General features: G+C 42.9%; 1 protein-coding gene across 3 annotated transcripts in view; it reads right to left on the bottom strand.

Annotated features, from left to right (window-relative positions):
- col5a2a (collagen, type V, alpha 2a) overlaps positions 1-16,532 on the bottom strand; it is a 50,937-nt gene that overhangs the window by 24,160 nt on the left and 10,245 nt on the right. For all 3 annotated transcript variants that reach the window (XM_056289137.1, XM_056289136.1, XM_056289139.1), the window contains exons 2-6: positions 2,068-2,289; positions 1,194-1,213; positions 1,018-1,050; positions 881-913; positions 497-550 (exon numbers count right to left, since the gene is read on the bottom strand). In XM_056289137.1, coding sequence (XP_056145112.1) covers positions 497-550; positions 881-913; positions 1,018-1,050; positions 1,194-1,213; positions 2,068-2,289 — 362 coding nt within the window. The remainder of the gene's footprint in view (positions 1-496; positions 551-880; positions 914-1,017; positions 1,051-1,193; positions 1,214-2,067; positions 2,290-16,532) is intronic.

The raw sequence follows: 16,532 nt of genomic DNA, 5'->3' as shown, positions 1-16,532 counted from the left end.
ATTGAAATGAGAAAATAGACAAGTACAAATTTAAATTTCTTTGATTATAACTGTAATTCTTGATGGCAGTTATATTATGTTAGCAAAATTTATAACATTAACTTGTTGGGAAGTGATGAGGTTAATGCTGTAATTCAGTAAATATTGATGCGGTTTATTGCTTTGTGCGCTGCAGCACATCAGATTAACTAAGACAGAGGGGGGGAAAATAAAGGCTGAAATTGCACCAAGGACGCTTTAATCTTTGCTATCTCTGATGATGCTCATCAGAAAGAGTCCTATCATGTTGGAGTTGTGTTAGATCACAGTTGGATCGCTCCACAGCCAGTAACAGGGTTATTTATAGTGTTGATACAGGATCTGCTTTTGTGCCAGTGTAACACAAATACATATTCTCATTCCTCATGGAGGTCTGTTTTGGTGTTTACTGTATTCCCCCCCCCCCATTCTCTGCAAATGAGCATCATTTGGACGGACAGTCATAGGTGTGACATACAGGCCTTCCTTTATGTCCACGATCTCCTCTTTTCCCTGGTGCTCCAGGTGGACCCTGTTGAAATGGAGATGGAGGGAGAGGAGATGGGTCAGACCCCAGACAGATAAAAGTGCACATGCATGGCAGCAATACAAGTAAACCCAGTGGTGTTCAGCGATGGAGCAGCCCGCTGCTCTCTCTCTCTCTCTCTCACTGGTGTGTTTTAGGTGAAGCTGTGCAATAGGTGATTGCGCTCTTATGCCATCTAGTGTCAGTTCATGTAGTTGAACGTTAACGCCAGAGAGAACATTTACCTTCTGTGGCCAACAAAAGCATCCATCAAACCTGTGAATCCCTTCTAGTAAGAGACAACTACAGGTGCAACAACATGATGTGGAGACTCACCATAGGTCCAGGACGGCCCCGTATCCCGACAACCTGTGAGAAGATCGTTCCAAGTTAGATTACATTACTGAACCGGCCCGGACACTTTGTCCATATTGTAGGTCTATGTAAGATGTTTTGATGTCGAGCCAACTTACAACTGGGACCTCTCCAGGCTCTCCTTTCTGACCCTAAAGAAAGAGGAAAAGTGTTGGCTTGTCATCATCTGGTGATGAGAGTTTTACAACTGATCTTTCGTGTCATTATGTGAGCAGCAGAAGTAAGGATAAAGTGGTAAACTTCACGTTTCTGGGTCACCGTATCAGATGCTTACCTTGTAAACTCTGCCACCATCTGGATTGGGGAAAAGAAATGCATGAATATTGAAATGGTTTTATTATGCACAACTACAAAATGAACACGTAAGCAATGCAAACACTCATAATAATAATAATAACAATAATAATAATAAATAATGCATAATAATAATGCAAATAAATAAAAAAAATATAAATGATAAAATGAAGTTTGCTAGTGTCGTTTGAATTGTGGAACTGAGGCAAAGGTTGCAGCATGGTCTACTAAGTCAAACCTAAACTAGAATTGCACCCAGGGATATCAGTTTCAGGACCACTAATCAGGTCAGTTAAGTTTCAATAAAGGGATGCTTGCCAGTAAGGAAGATAGCTACTTTCCCACTGATGTCATCCAGTCATAACACACATCATTCATACAACACACACATCAAAAACTGATACACAACAGGCCAATAAGCTGACACTGATTCATTATGTTTCACAGAGCAGCGATAATATTTACATTGTCAGCAGCAAGGCTTGTCAAGCCTCGGGACACCGAAACATTTTTCATGCTGTTCATATTGGTTTTATTTTATTATTTTATTTTCAGGGTTTCCTGTGACCTAGACTTACTTGCGGTGCCCCACAACAAAATCTGAAACCCAGATCAATTTATGAAAAAAAGTGCATGTAAGGACACACACACACACACACACACACACACACACACACACACACACACACACACACACACACACACGCATGCATGCATGCACGCACACATGTGCACACACCAATATATGCATGCACACACACACACTTCCAACCACTTCTTGATCGTATCTCTTGTCCAAACTCAGCTTGCCATCCCCACAAATGATCTGAGAGAGGGGTGTTTCTGTGTCTCACCGGGTCTGCCCTGCCCTCCACCGCTGGACGAATCTGACTGACAGATAGGACAGCACTCGCCCTCGGGTATGGTCAGCTTTTCACAGTTGGTCAGCTCATCACATTGGATGTCATCGCAGAGCACCTGACCGTTGTCACACACACAGATCCGGCACGGCTCTGGTTTCCAGATGTCCCTGTTGGTGTAAACCTGGCCGTCGGCGGTGCAGCCCAGTTCATCTCCTGTAACACAGACACAACACCAAACTGTCAGAACAACCCATTTCTATCCAGCTGAGTTTGATGTTTTATAAATCATAAGCAAAAGGCTCATATGGATTGTGGTTTTGTTTTTTGCTTTGTTTTTTTTTTCCTTTCTTGAGCAGGATGTTTGAAATTGATACTGTCGTTCACATTGCTTTTTTTTTGTTTTGTTTTTTTGTTTTTTTACCACATTTCCTGCTCCATACTCATACAGTCACACATATCTGCAGCTCTGAGCTGATCGGATGTGTTGCTGATTTGCTATTTAGCATCTGCAATGGAGTAAACCAGGGTTCGAGGGAACAGCATTCTCCTACCCTCAACATTTACTGCGCTGGTACAGGGATATAGTAAATGTGACCCCGTAGTCCTTCCCATGACCTTTCTCCTTATATTTTAGTTTTGTCCAAGTTCATAAACCCGAGGGCAAGCGGTAAACCTGCCGCATGAATGTCGACACACTGCCTTAAAGGCACCTTTGAATAGTTTGTTTTGGATTCATTAGATGAGATTGGAGACAAGACTGGACAAAGCTTTTCGTCAGTCTAGCCAAGTTTTTCAACTCATCCGGAGCCATAGGTGCATCCCACACGCCAACATTCTCATTTGGACGGCTCTTTATTTGCATTTTTTCACTAAAGAAGATAAGATCATACAAACGCAGACTCTCTTGATCTAAATGCCAATTTGGACCTTTTCAACGAGGTAAGCTGAGGTTTAAGTTGGACAGCGTAGGAAAGTTGTTGCTGGGACACATCCCGGCTGTTACAGACAACGCAGCGCCAGGAGTGAATGAAGGTGAACCGCACACAATGTAGACCCAACCAGAACCAGGCAATGATCCGTTTAAAGCATCCTCAGAAGTTCTGAGCAGTTGCTCCTAAAAAGAGCCATACCAGACCCGTACTTCCTCCAGCCGTACAGACGGACAGGAAACGGACGAATGCAAAGTTAAATGGGGCAAATGGAGCAAAATGCAAAGGAAACCGTGTTGCGGCGATTCTCATATACGCCCCCTACCATAAATCCGTTTTTAAGTGTGTCATGCATTTTACTTTCTAATGTAAAACACATGTTTCCATTTTGCTCTGGATAAAGACTCAGGCAGAAAACAGGTTGTGGAAAAGGTGACCCTTGGTTGTTGTAAAGTCTCCCGCTGTTAGACATGAGCTAATTTCCTCCAGAGGCTGCGGCTCAAAAATCTGACTCATGTTCAAAAGGAGAAGGCCCACAGCCACCTATGAAGAAAAGACATCTAAGAGACATTCAACTGGTGCGGAGACTAAATCAATGTTGTTGGGGGTTTTTTAATGTTGACTTAAAAATATGTAGGAATTGTTGACGATATTTTTCAAAAGGTGTAATACAAGGTACACTGTGTTGCAGAGGCCCGCTGAACTGCATTTGCACTGAGGCGCCGATTTCTTCAGGCACGTACTGTACACAGCCACAGTGACATTGTTCAAAAGCAGCTGAAATCATCTTTTCTTTATTTATTCAACGACACACACACACACATATATATATATATATATATATATATATATATATATATATATATATTACTAATTTCTGATGGATGCAACTTGAAAGGGTCAAGTGTGCTCCTGAAATACAAGACGTGCATGTAGACGTCTCAGCCTCGTCCCAAAGGTTTGATGCTCCATTCAAGTCTTTAAAGACCACCCTTTCTGCTGCGGTCATGTAATCTGAACCAGATCTGTCAGAACTGAGTCACGGCTCCTCCGAGCTCTCTACCTGTTCCTGCTGTGAACAGCAGGTGGCAGCGCTGAGCTTCAGACTGCAGGTAAAACCAGGTTGAACAGCCACAGGGTTGCGAGGATGCGGGGAGATACTAAAAACAGCAGTCAACTACCCCTGTTGAACATGTCAGTATGACTAAGGGGTCAGATATGTTCCATTGCCCCAAAGTGGTCACAATCAGGGCTAGGAAGGGGAAATATGATCCCAAATCTGTGGATGAAGTTGATTTCTGTGCTCGACCTCATAGTGCATTCCAGATAGTGCCAAAACCATAAATGTCAACGTAAATTCCCAAAAGCACGTTTGTTCTGGATGAAAATACAACTGAACGGGTCTGTCTTTGACCACCGGGGTGAGCATGGCAGGAGTACAACTTGGCGCTGGCACGCCATGTTTTAGCATGTTGTACTGTATGTAGCTTGCTATTCTTCAGAAAATGCTGCACATATTATTAAGAATAGCAGGGTGTGCTGATGAAATATCATGTCTTAATAAACTTGCTAAATGAGGAAAAGTACTGTATTTCTCCATTTGCCTGTACATATATCACTGGCTAAACGGAGCTGGGAACACATTATAAAACACTTGCCCTCCAGAACCGAGACAGCTCTGATTTGTACAGTGCTGCACTGTTGGTTAATCGGTAAAACTGAATAATGAGGTGTGAAACTTGAGTTTTGGGGCAACATCCAGACGCTGTGTGTTTGACCATCTGTTTGGACAGACATAGGCCAAAAAGCAGCAGTCACAAATAATTTGTTAATGGTAGTTTGTTTTGACCTCAGAGGAATGCCAGATGGGTGGGGTCGGCCACAACAGGACAATTCTGATCATGTCAGGTGAGCTGTCCTTTGCAAAGAAAAAAAGGGAGCCTGTACTTACTTGACTTTTGAGTACTTATTGTCTAACTATTTTGGCAGTACGTTCTTCCTGTAGTAAAAACCATACAAGTGGCACCTAAGTGGGTTTATTAAAAAAAACCACAGCAGGCCTAGTCATCAGCGTCTCAATTAACTCTTTGGGTAATGAATTGTACGCGCAGTAGGCAAGCTTAAAATACAGTACATGCAACGACGAAACACATCACACAGCAGACTTTCTACAAAGGATAGCATCAAATAAGAACATCTGGACTACTACCTGGGATCCTATTCATAGACCCAGTATTGAGTGATGAAATGCGTAGCGCAGCCTCGCTTTGCACAATCAGCCAGAATAGAAAAGACACATGAGGATGTTCTTGGAGCAGGATCAAACCAAAGCCATCCCTGAATACTGCTGAATAAAGCTGGAGGTGGGATGTCTGAGATTCAGTAAATTACAGTTAAACTTGTCCTGACGAGACAAAAGTAGGACTTCAAAAATATGCCTGATTAAATAAAACTCAAGGATTAAATGGTTAAATAACCCCTGGATGCTGCACAAACGCGGCAAGGTAATCAGATGCAAACAGCTTATCACATAATTATGGGTAGCTTAAGCTACGGTAGTACTTCAGACCCTAAATTAACTTTCTGTGAAACGAGAGCAAGGCGACTACACACACACACACACACGCACACACACACACACACACACACACACACACACACACACACACACACACACACACACACACACACACACACACACACACACACACACACACACACACACACACACACACACACTTACAAAGATTCAAAATTCCGTTAGTCAAAATCCTATTCTCCGAACCTAATCCCTAAAACAAACTTTAACCTTAACCATGTCCTTAAATCTTGGTTTGACCCCAACCACAGTTCTAACCTTAACCCTGAAATGAACAAACAAAAGAAGAAGAAAAAAAAGTGCAAATAACCCAGATTTAAACCCAACCTCAACACCTAAACTTAACCTTGCGCCTAATTCTGATGTCATAGTTGTACCATAGCCACAACCCTTTCCCTCATACCAGCACTGACCCTTTTCCTCATGTGGACCAAGATGGAGACATTTGGTCCCAATCTCACACGCACACGCACACGCGCACACACACACACACACAGCCAAATGAGCGGACAACACTTTATTTTATTTTACCAGGGAGTTTCACCTTCACCGTGTGTTACACAGGATAACAGAAAATGACCTCTTGACACAGAACAGCCATTGGACTTGTTTGTCATTCGTTATCGCCACACTTTCCCCCAGTGGCTTTGTTGGCTATGGACTGGGGCTCGTGTCAGTGTCTGCTCCTGCAGCTGCAGACACCCAGAAGAAATACAGTCTGGGGTGCATTTTCTAACCCAATCGATTATTTGACAATACTGAGAGAAAATACAAAATATTGTTCCACAAATGTCCTGAATGCCGGCAGTGTATTTACAGAAAATTCAAACTTATAAAAACTCTAAAAGGAAAACCAGTATCTGGACTAGTTTGTCGTGAGCTAAAAAATTACTTTCTGCTGTGTTTTTGAGGATTAGGTGCCATGTTTTTGGAAAAAAATAACGAATATTATCACAAGTTAGTTATTCCACAAGGATACGTCGCGAGCACCTTTGACCTGTTGAATTTCTGTCAGCATGTCTTTAGATTTTTTTTTTCCTTGGCCCTAAACCTTTATGGATTAAACCCTGTAGGAAAATCTCAAAAATGTAAATTCATGGGGGCGTCTGGGTAGCATAGCGGTCTATTCCGTTGCCTACCAACACGACGATCGCTGCTTTGAATCCCCCATGTTACCTCCGGCTTGGTCGGGCAGACACAATTGGCCGTGTCTGCGGGTGGGAAGCCGGATGTGTCCTGGTCGCTGCACTAGCACCTCCTCTGGTCGTTCGGGGGGAAGGGGGAACTGGGAAGAACAGCGTGATCCTCCCACGCGTTACGTGCCCCTGGTGAAACTCCTCACTGTCAGGTGAAGAGAAGCGGCTGGCGACTCCACATGTATCGGAGGAGGCATGTGGTAGTCTGCAGCCCACCCCGGATCAACAGACGGAGTGGAGCAGCGACTCGGACGAGTGGGGTGATTGGCCAGATACAATTGGGGAGAAAAAGGAGGTGGGGGGGGGGTTTAAGTTCACATACATCCTAACATAAGGTATACTGTGTGTAGATCCGCTTGTGTTTAATGCTTGGATGTGAAAACATGACATCAGTGATGTCTTACCGGGCTGTCGTCTGCAAAGCAGCAGAGAGATTTTTTTTCTGTTGGGGCTTTTAGAGACTTAAAAAGCAGGGCGTCGGGGAGGGAAGGGAGCTGAAATTTACTGCAAGAGAAGTGTGGTTTGCAGAGTGGTCTTGAAAAAATCAGAGGTTGGGGGGGGGGGCGGAGGAGGAGGACGTTCACTTTTTCCCTCCTCTCAGCAAATTCATGGCAGGTCCCATACTTTTCCGCAGGCGCCGTTAAGGAGGCTGGTTAATCGTGACAATGGTGAAAAGGCATGCTCCCTTCTGGTGGCGGTTGCCTGATTCGGATTTTCCACCAGTCAGCTAAGAGGGCAGACGGTTTCCGCTCCTGGTTCCAAACATGGAGTCTGGGGCTCTTCAACATGACTCATGGGGATATGCTGTAGCTTCTCAACTTGCACCGCTCACCAGACATCAGTAGGTGAACAGTCAACCACACCATCCCTCATGAACTCATGTCTATGAGACCTCAACAATGGAAAAAATGTCTGTTGCAAAAAAAAAAAAAACTACTGTGGGATTATACTAATAGTAATGTATCTGGCAGATGTGCAGGAGAAAGAAAAAAAAGTGGATAGTTTATGGATTTTCCCTGGCTAATATGGAAATACTCATAACAGTGTTTGGAGAGTAGCTGTAGCAGCCAGAAATTGAGGGGTTAGAAAATGACCTTATGGAAACAATGAGTCATTTAAACTGGATCTCTCCATTTCCTAAAGCGAAAAAAAAAAAAGAAAAGAAAAAAAAGATGGCCGTGGCCAAAGTCAAACCCCCTAACTGAGGACCACACTGTTCTTGAGAGAGAGAGCGAGAGAGGGAGAGATACAAGCTGGGAAAGAGGATGCCCTTTGGATTAGATTAGTTGCTTATAAAATCATATCATATCTAATTTCATTTGTATCCATCTTTGCTCGGATCGTTTTCTTTTCCCCCCCGTCTCACTGAGACCAGCGTGCCCTAGATGACATGGATGACACCCCAGAGGAACATGGCCTGATTTCTAGGCCAGATGTAGATGAGTTATGGCTGCTGAGGGGTGGCAGCTGTGCACGCCTGCTTTAAAACCCCTTGTGTCACGGCCCAACATAAATCTTCTCTCGGCGAATGACCTCTGACCCAACCTGCATTTGGTCTGCAGATAACCCTAACGATGAGAACAGTTGTTTGTCATCCTAGCCCAGCGCCTTGAGTTCTGAGCGGTCAGAAATGAGAACGTGCCCTCATCTGCCCAACGTTTACTTGTCTGCACAGCATTGGGCTTCAAAGTCAGCCAGCACTCTGTGATTATCCCTCACCCTTTTGTGCTTCGTTTTAATGAGTGACCCAAGCAGTTACCTCCCCTGTAAAAAAAATAAAAAAAAAAAAAAATCATTAACATCTTACGCCATAGAGAAAAGTGTCAAGGATGAGGCGGACAGTGTTGACAGGGCTAGCTCTCTAGAGGTTCGGTTGGGGCCTGCTCCTCACCTCGGTTTCCTCCAACACAGCTCTGTATCTCTAGGGAGAGGGATGAAGCCCCGGCCAGGAAAGATGAAATGGATAACTAACTTGGTGATTACATGTCTAAGGTTTTCCTTCGACCAGGCCTGTCTCAAAACTCAAATGGGGCCTCTTTTTAAGAAACAACCACAGTCATGCGCTGCTCTCATCCCACGTCCAGCCTTGGGAGGATTGTGGTTGTCCATAAATTGCGTATCCCCCTCCTCTAGTTTCTCTCCGTTCTGCTAACCTATGTTGCAGTTTTCCTTTGCCTTGATTTGACTGATCCGCCGTTGATGAAGTTCTTCCTTGACAACTAAGAGTCATATATAATCCAAGACTGACTGCTAAAGTCACAGACCAGCATCCACCTCCCTCAAACAAAACAACACATCAGCACAGAAATACCAACAACCATTTTGGACTCACTTAAACCAGCTATGACAGCAGGAACATATGAAAGTGTAGAGGAGAGTAGAAAGAAGAACGTCGATGTAATGGGAGCAAAATCTCTTATTCATTTTAGTGTATATGGTCATACCGGGTTAATGGCTTGTGTTTCTTTATGCAATATGGAAGTACCTTTGTGAATGAATGTATTTACAACATTTTGCAATATTACAAAATACCAAAGAATGGGTTTTGCCAGATATAACTGATCTGCCTGTATGCATGCTGAAAACATATATAGTGTGAAAGGAAAACATAGCTGTGCTGTAAATGGTTCATCTGTGAATTTTCCTCAAGACAAGAATATATTCACAAAATGTCAGTTTTGTCAGTATAGTTTTGTGAATAAAAGCCTGAGATTCCCTTTCTCTGACCCTGAGCTTTCACAAAAGTCAAGGTGAGACTTGCTATGACTATGAAATACTGCTGGAAAGTACTGCTGTATTTGAAAGTATTGAGCATCTCTGAAATTGTGATGGCCGAGGGGAAACAAAGTGCATTGTATAAAATATGAATTATCGTCAAAAATGCTCCTTTTCTTTTTCTTTTTTTGCGGTTTTATGTACGGTTGCATCTGGGTTACCCTGCAGCCACATGATTCCTTGATGTGTGCTATTCTTCGTTGTTTTTTTTTGGGGGGGGGGGTTTGCAAATCTCAGTTAAATTGCAGACTGCTGGCCACAAACATCACCAACATATCATTTGTGCTGTCATAACATAGCTGGCACATAAACACAAGGGAGTGCTTGGCAGGGATCAAAGCACATCATCTTTCCTCGTGTTGGAGTTCTTAAACCTGATCCCAGCGCTGTACACTTTACATCACAATCACTATAATTAGTCGAATTTCACTGAAAATGAGTGCTAATGGAGATTTTAACTGCTATTTATAGACCACATTAAAAGATAGATGACTTTCGAGCAACTAAGGTGGGAGTTCATTAAGACAACCACGTAACTTGATGCATTTGCTGAGAGTACTATAAAGGGTTCCAATTGCAACTCTGAACGACATTTTATACATACATACATACATACATACACACATATATACACACATATATACACACACACACACACACATATATATATAAAACTTTGTTAAAAGAAACACTCAATCAATGATAGGAAAGGTGCTCAACAAATATGGAGCAAAATAATCCAGTGATTCAAGTAAATTATTTTGTATCACTGGATATATATATATATATATATATATATATATATACACACACACACACACACACACACACACACACACATATATATATATAATGTTACTATAAATACAGTCACCTTGTATCTGCTCACTGGTGTCAACTACTCACAAATGTCACTGACATTCATTGCATAATACCTTTAGATATTCAACACACACAAAAATACATGTACATTACAAATGGTGGCCATAATTGAAGTGGCCAATGGGAAAAGTTAATTGAATAATTGAATTTGTCGTAATACTTCTTCGCTTACATTTTTGGTGTGAAAAATAACTGGTGTAGCTGGAGGATGAAGTGTCAACGTAAAGACCATATAACTTTCCCAGGTGGAGCTGCTTGACTTGCAACCATATCATCCAGGCCAAATCCTAGCGAACACTCAAACATGTGGTTTTCATATCCTCTCAGGTTGACTGCAGTACACACTGATCAAACCGAGCAAAACACATTGACACACTTATGTGCCGCGCCACATGAACTTTTCCTTTGCAAAAAGTGCTCCGGCTCACCCCTGGGATGAAGCCATGCAAAGTGTAGGGAGGCCTTCCTGCAACCTTCCTGCAACATATGTTCAGCTAGTAAATCATTCTCTTTAAAAGAACATTTACATTTTCACCCCTTCACCATTCATGTAATCTGAACGTTATCTGCAGTGCGCGAGCCCACACTTACACACACACACACACGCGCGCACACACACACACACAATTTGAGTGATATGCTGCCAACGCTTTTCAACTGCGAAAAGACCTCTGTATTCACTTCATCACACAAAAAAATCCAGATTACTCCAGATTACAAACTCTGATGAATAATAAAATGTAATTTCACCACTTTCAATGTAATTTGTGGTCATTAAGTAATCATAATTAGAAGTGACTGTTACTCTAGTATATCTCATTAAGTGTCATCTCCTGCCAGCAAAAAAACACATACGTATCTTGCATACTATGTTAGCATATCAGTCAGCTATCAGTCAGCAGAACTACAGTTGCATCACTTGTAGTTGCTTTGAACGAGGGGCTGATCTGTTTATGAATCCAGCCTTGAAACAAAGTAAAACAGGTGACGTCAAACATTCCAGTTTACCAGAATCCAGCGCTAACATATACAAAGGTTTGTGGCGCCCCTGTGTTTTACATCAACTAAGCGTATAGCCAGATGTGAAAGAATAAACTCTGGGTTCTCCACACAGGGGGAACATGGAAGAACGTTGTCTCCACGGTAACATTCTCTCTCCAAACAACTGAGGCAAACAGGAACAGGCTGAAGACGATTATCTCAGACTTGTTTAGCACGAAAATTGCAGGGAAATTACATGATGTGATGTGCACGTTAATAGCGAGAAAGTTAAATTACACTATTTTATTGTGACAAGCAAGAACATGTTGGCCTCCAGCAAGACAGATATGACTGGGTTGAAGTGATACAGGAATTCATGTTTGATTTTTTTTCTTTTTCTACCACTTCACATTTCCAACATTCTTGGCTGCTTTCCAAAGGCGGTCCAGTACAAATGCTACGCTATTTTTTCCCCCAGTTCCTTCACTTTCACAAAGGCAGTTGAGGGTTTAACGCTCTTGTAGCTTAAAGGTGGTTATTAGAAATGAACCTGAATTGATTGAAAGCTTCTATTACATGTCTAATTGATAATGTCTATGCAAAGGGTGTTATTCGTGCAAGCAAGGGCTATAGCGTGAGCCCTCTCTGAATCTTTTGCCCACAAGCCTAACGCCTACCAACATAATTGATGACAGTTTTACGGTTCATTGAGACGATGCAGTCAGTGGTCCAATAATATTAAGTTTCTGCTGTTTGAAAGGGATATACAGGAGAAGCAAGAAAAAGATACTCGTGCAGTGATGGTATTAAAAGCGCAGCAGATGTAAAGAGTATGTCTAATACGTTGATGCAGAAAATGCTGACACACTGCTTATGTCTTAGTCAGAGTAGTGCAAAATATTTAGAGAGAAGCCCGTGGCCTGTGCTGGCCGGCACATTGTCTCTACCGTGAGCACATCTGCATGCCTTTGAAAGTGCAGGCCTGGGCGTTGGCACAGAAATGCCTTCTGCCTGTTCTGTTTCTGGGACTGTCTGTCTCTCATCGTCTCTTTTTATCTCTCTCTTTCTCTCTGATTGATTGTGAAGGCGCAAAAATAATCCCGGATCTTTCGTGGCCATCGTGTTGGAATCAGGACAAGTTTTTGCCCATCCTGAAGAATCTGAGCCATGTGGCGTTCTCCAACAAGGAGCCCGCTTGTTCTCTAAACTTGATCTCGACACCGCCATTACAGCAAGGTACACCTCAATACACGAGACAACCAAGATGAAAACTGAATTTAAAACAAACCCGGTGCACATCCTTGATAGGGAGGAACGCTGGTTTGAATGGGGATTCAAAGAGGCCATCTATGTGAAGAGGGAACGACCATCCCTGAACCGGGGAGGGGGCTGTCACCAGTTTACAATGCTGTGATTGCCACCGTTCCCAAATCCTCTGTGAATGGTACACATGGCCATTGTAACTCTAGTTAATGGTCACGGCAATTTGCATACGAAATCAATGTAAGGGTGGGGATACCTGCAGTCAGTTGAGACTGAAGAGGTCTCTTAGATGAGTGATGAAACAATAAACGTTGTGTCCAGATGAACTGATTCAAATTTCTGTGATTTTCTTACCTGGATTATTGAGCATGCATACAGACGTTTCTCCCACTAAGCTTTATGTCCAGATGAACCGAGTCGCCTTTCTGAGACCAGTAAACCTATAGCACAGATAGGCCTCAAGTAGAGCACTAACTTGTTGCACAGTTCAACATTTACCCAAGAGATGCAAAAAAAATGCCACAATATCTACAGTACTGTAAGGTTTCCAGGACTTTGTGCGTTAGTACGATTAGGCCAGCAGGAATCTCGAGAGGTCAAGGGGCAACTGCTGTCTTAAAACAGTTTGAACAATCAGAAAGCTGACTCACTAAAGCCATCAGATGGACTATACATGCTGGGTCATTATCATTCTTTAAGGGGGGGGGGGTTGTTTTATGAGTTATCCTATATAATCCGTGAGGAGGGACCGCCAAGGCAAGAGAGATTTACTGCCGCCACATTCTGTTTGACCTCCCTGCGGCAGAAGTAAGAGGTTGCCTCAGCCTCTTATACCAAGTGGTGGTCGACCTCCAGGCAGCGACTTCTCCTCAAATCTTCCCTTTTTCTTTTGCATTAACCTGGGTTTCCTCATATCCCTGTAAATCTCACTCCATCTCTCTCCTCATCCTGCAATAAGTCGTCTACTCCAACTCCCTGTGGATGTATCCTCCCATCCCTGGCTCTTCCTCTCTACTTCTCTTTCTCATCCCTTCTCTCTATTTTCACCTCAGTACATGTTTCATGCTGTTTCTTTCTCCAGTGAGCTTTCCCTCCATCTTTTTCATCTTTCCAGTTCCACAGCAATGCTTTCAACTCATGCACATACGTATGTATATCTGTCCTTGTTTGTCTAGTTCTCTCTCTCTCTCTCTCTCTCTCTCTCTCTCTCTCTCTCTCTCTCTCTCTCTCTCTCTCTCTCTCTCTCTCTATCAGATCTGTCTTTGTCTCTCCCCTTTTCTCCTTCTTCATCCTTTCTATCTGTTTATTCTAAAAGCTTGTGGAGCCGCTGAAGCTGCCATGGCATGACAGCAGCGTTGTATCACGTAACGCTTTGCAGCTCCTCCAGCCAAGCAAAGGATGAGCGCCATAAATATTTACATCCTCTCCTGTGCTATGTAGCATCATGGGTCCACATGCTTGAAATCATTTACATTTACACTAGACTATGGATATCGATCTGAATCTTTTCGCATGGGCAGTTTAGAAAGTCGAAATTCCTAGATTGTCAGACAACAAGCAACCAACAGAAGGGAGTGCAAGAGTCAAACCAATGGCACCAAGATAGCAGATGTAACAGCTATTACTGCTTCCCTAGATTATTTCTGGACCACGCCAACCTTGGCTCTCCCGCGCAGAAAATTACCTCAAAAGCTATTCAGAACAAAAAAACAGAGAGGGAATCACCTTGTTTGAAAGGCATGTGATGTTAACTGATTTAATGTGCCATGGTTGTACAAACAGGGTTCGGTCCAAAAACACTGCAAACAAAGCCAGTGCAATGTTTCAGCAGAGGTGCTTAGAAGTGGAAGTGGAAACGGAAAATGTTGTAGAAACAAAAAAAGACCAATATACTGCTCAGGCAGTGTCGTCAAAAGATCAAATGATAATTGATGTGATCATTCGAGATATTTCAGAAATAACTCAAACAAAATGCCACCCCTTCCAAGTCAGCTCTTTACATCAACTGCCCCCCCCCCACCCAAGTACTCTTGCCTCTGGCTTTCTGCACCACCCTATCTGCACCTCCATATCAACATGCACACTACTGCTCGCCCTTTTCCCTGCACTGCTGGAAGGCTGCTGTCTATCTCCACTTTAACAGGACTGCACTCCGTGTCCAGACGTTTCTCCCACCTGGCCTAAAAATAGTCGAATGAACTCACATCTTCCATCATGTCTGCAGACTCACTTATTTCATCAAAGAACTGTCTAAAAGCTCTCTTTTTGCAGGCAAGTTTATTAGTATGACTGTAATACAGATTTGTGTCATTGTCCGGTTATTTTGAAATTCTCTGTTATTTCTGTCACTATTGCGGGATTTACTTACTGCATATTTACACTTATTCAGTCGAAATAGCATGCAGTCTTGCCTATGATGTGATTACTTATGATATGATTACTATTCCGTGCTGGAAGAAGATACTAGTACTGCAGGTCGACACACGAGTATATCTGGTAATTGTGGAATCTCTTTGTCACCTTGGATAAAAGCATCTTCCAAATGAGAGGCTGTAATACAAAACGTGTTCTCCTGCTTTCTCAGATTCTTTTCGGGTACATTTTTCTATTCTTAGCTTCGATATGCAGAGCCCAGATGGTCAACTTCCAGGTCTGCTCATCTTAAGTACTGGGTCAGTGGATAATGGTTAGGCCAGTTGATAAAGTAATTTACTAATCCTCTGCAAGAGCAAACTATCAGCGATCCTGAATGTGTACAAAACACTCTTTTAAAGACAACTAAGACTAGTGCTTTGATAATGTGGCTATGCATGCTATAGCCCTGGTTGATGGTGACAAGACCAGTGGCAGTGGAACTCAAGTACATGTCATGGAGGGCCATGCATATGCAGGTTTTCTCGCAAAGCAAATGCTAAACTAGCTGTTTTACTGTTGAGTGCACATTCAAAGAGACAGGGAAAGACTAATCAGTGAAATCAGCTGGTGATGTGTATGGTTGGAATGAAAACCAGCATACACATAACCCCACCCCCACCCCCTCCAAATCGCAAGTGATTGAGCGCCACTGAACTAGGCTATCTAAGCAGAGGGAGCCGCCTCAGAAAGAGGTAAACAGTGGGGCCCCTTCCCTGAGGTGACATCACTCGGGGACCGAGGCCCCAGGGAGCTGACAGGATTTATCACTTTCTCTTTCCTGCTCAGTGGAGCCTTTGAAGTTTACTGCACCCTACATTTTTTCTAAGCGGGAGACAGAGAAACAGAGGCGAAAGGGGTCAAAGGGACAGTGGTACTAAGCTTGGTGGGCCAAAGGTTATGGTGGTCTGTCTATTGCGATATCAGAAGTGCATCACTCTCTCGAGATGACTGAATTGATGAAATTAGTTCAAGTCAAAGACTTTGATTCATAGCGTGACCCAAGTCATAATTATTTGATGGTTGGTTCATGCTGGTAAAATCAATATTTTAACTGCATGCACCAGTTGCAGACATAGTCTCTATTCAAAAACTTTAGGAGACTCTAATGGTGCAGTCATATGAGGAAATACATTAAGTCCAAAATGCCTAATAGAATTTCATGTTGTCTGGGCAAATGCAGAGCTAATTCAATAATGGGTATCAAATTATGTACAGGGTCACACACACACACACACACACACACACACACACACACACACACACACACACACACACACACACACACACACACACACACACACACACACACACACACACACACACACACAGTGGCTTGTACTGCTGCTGTTATGGGAGATGTCCCTCTGAATTTTTGTTATATTAAATGCCCCAAAATATTTACTGCATTCCAAACGG

Source organism: Lampris incognitus, chromosome 11 (assembly GCF_029633865.1).
Source record: "Lampris incognitus isolate fLamInc1 chromosome 11, fLamInc1.hap2, whole genome shotgun sequence".
Taxonomy (NCBI): Eukaryota; Metazoa; Chordata; class Actinopteri; order Lampriformes; family Lampridae; genus Lampris; species Lampris incognitus.
The sequence above is the reverse complement of the archived record's forward strand: the minus strand, read 5'-3'. Positions and strand labels throughout refer to the sequence as shown.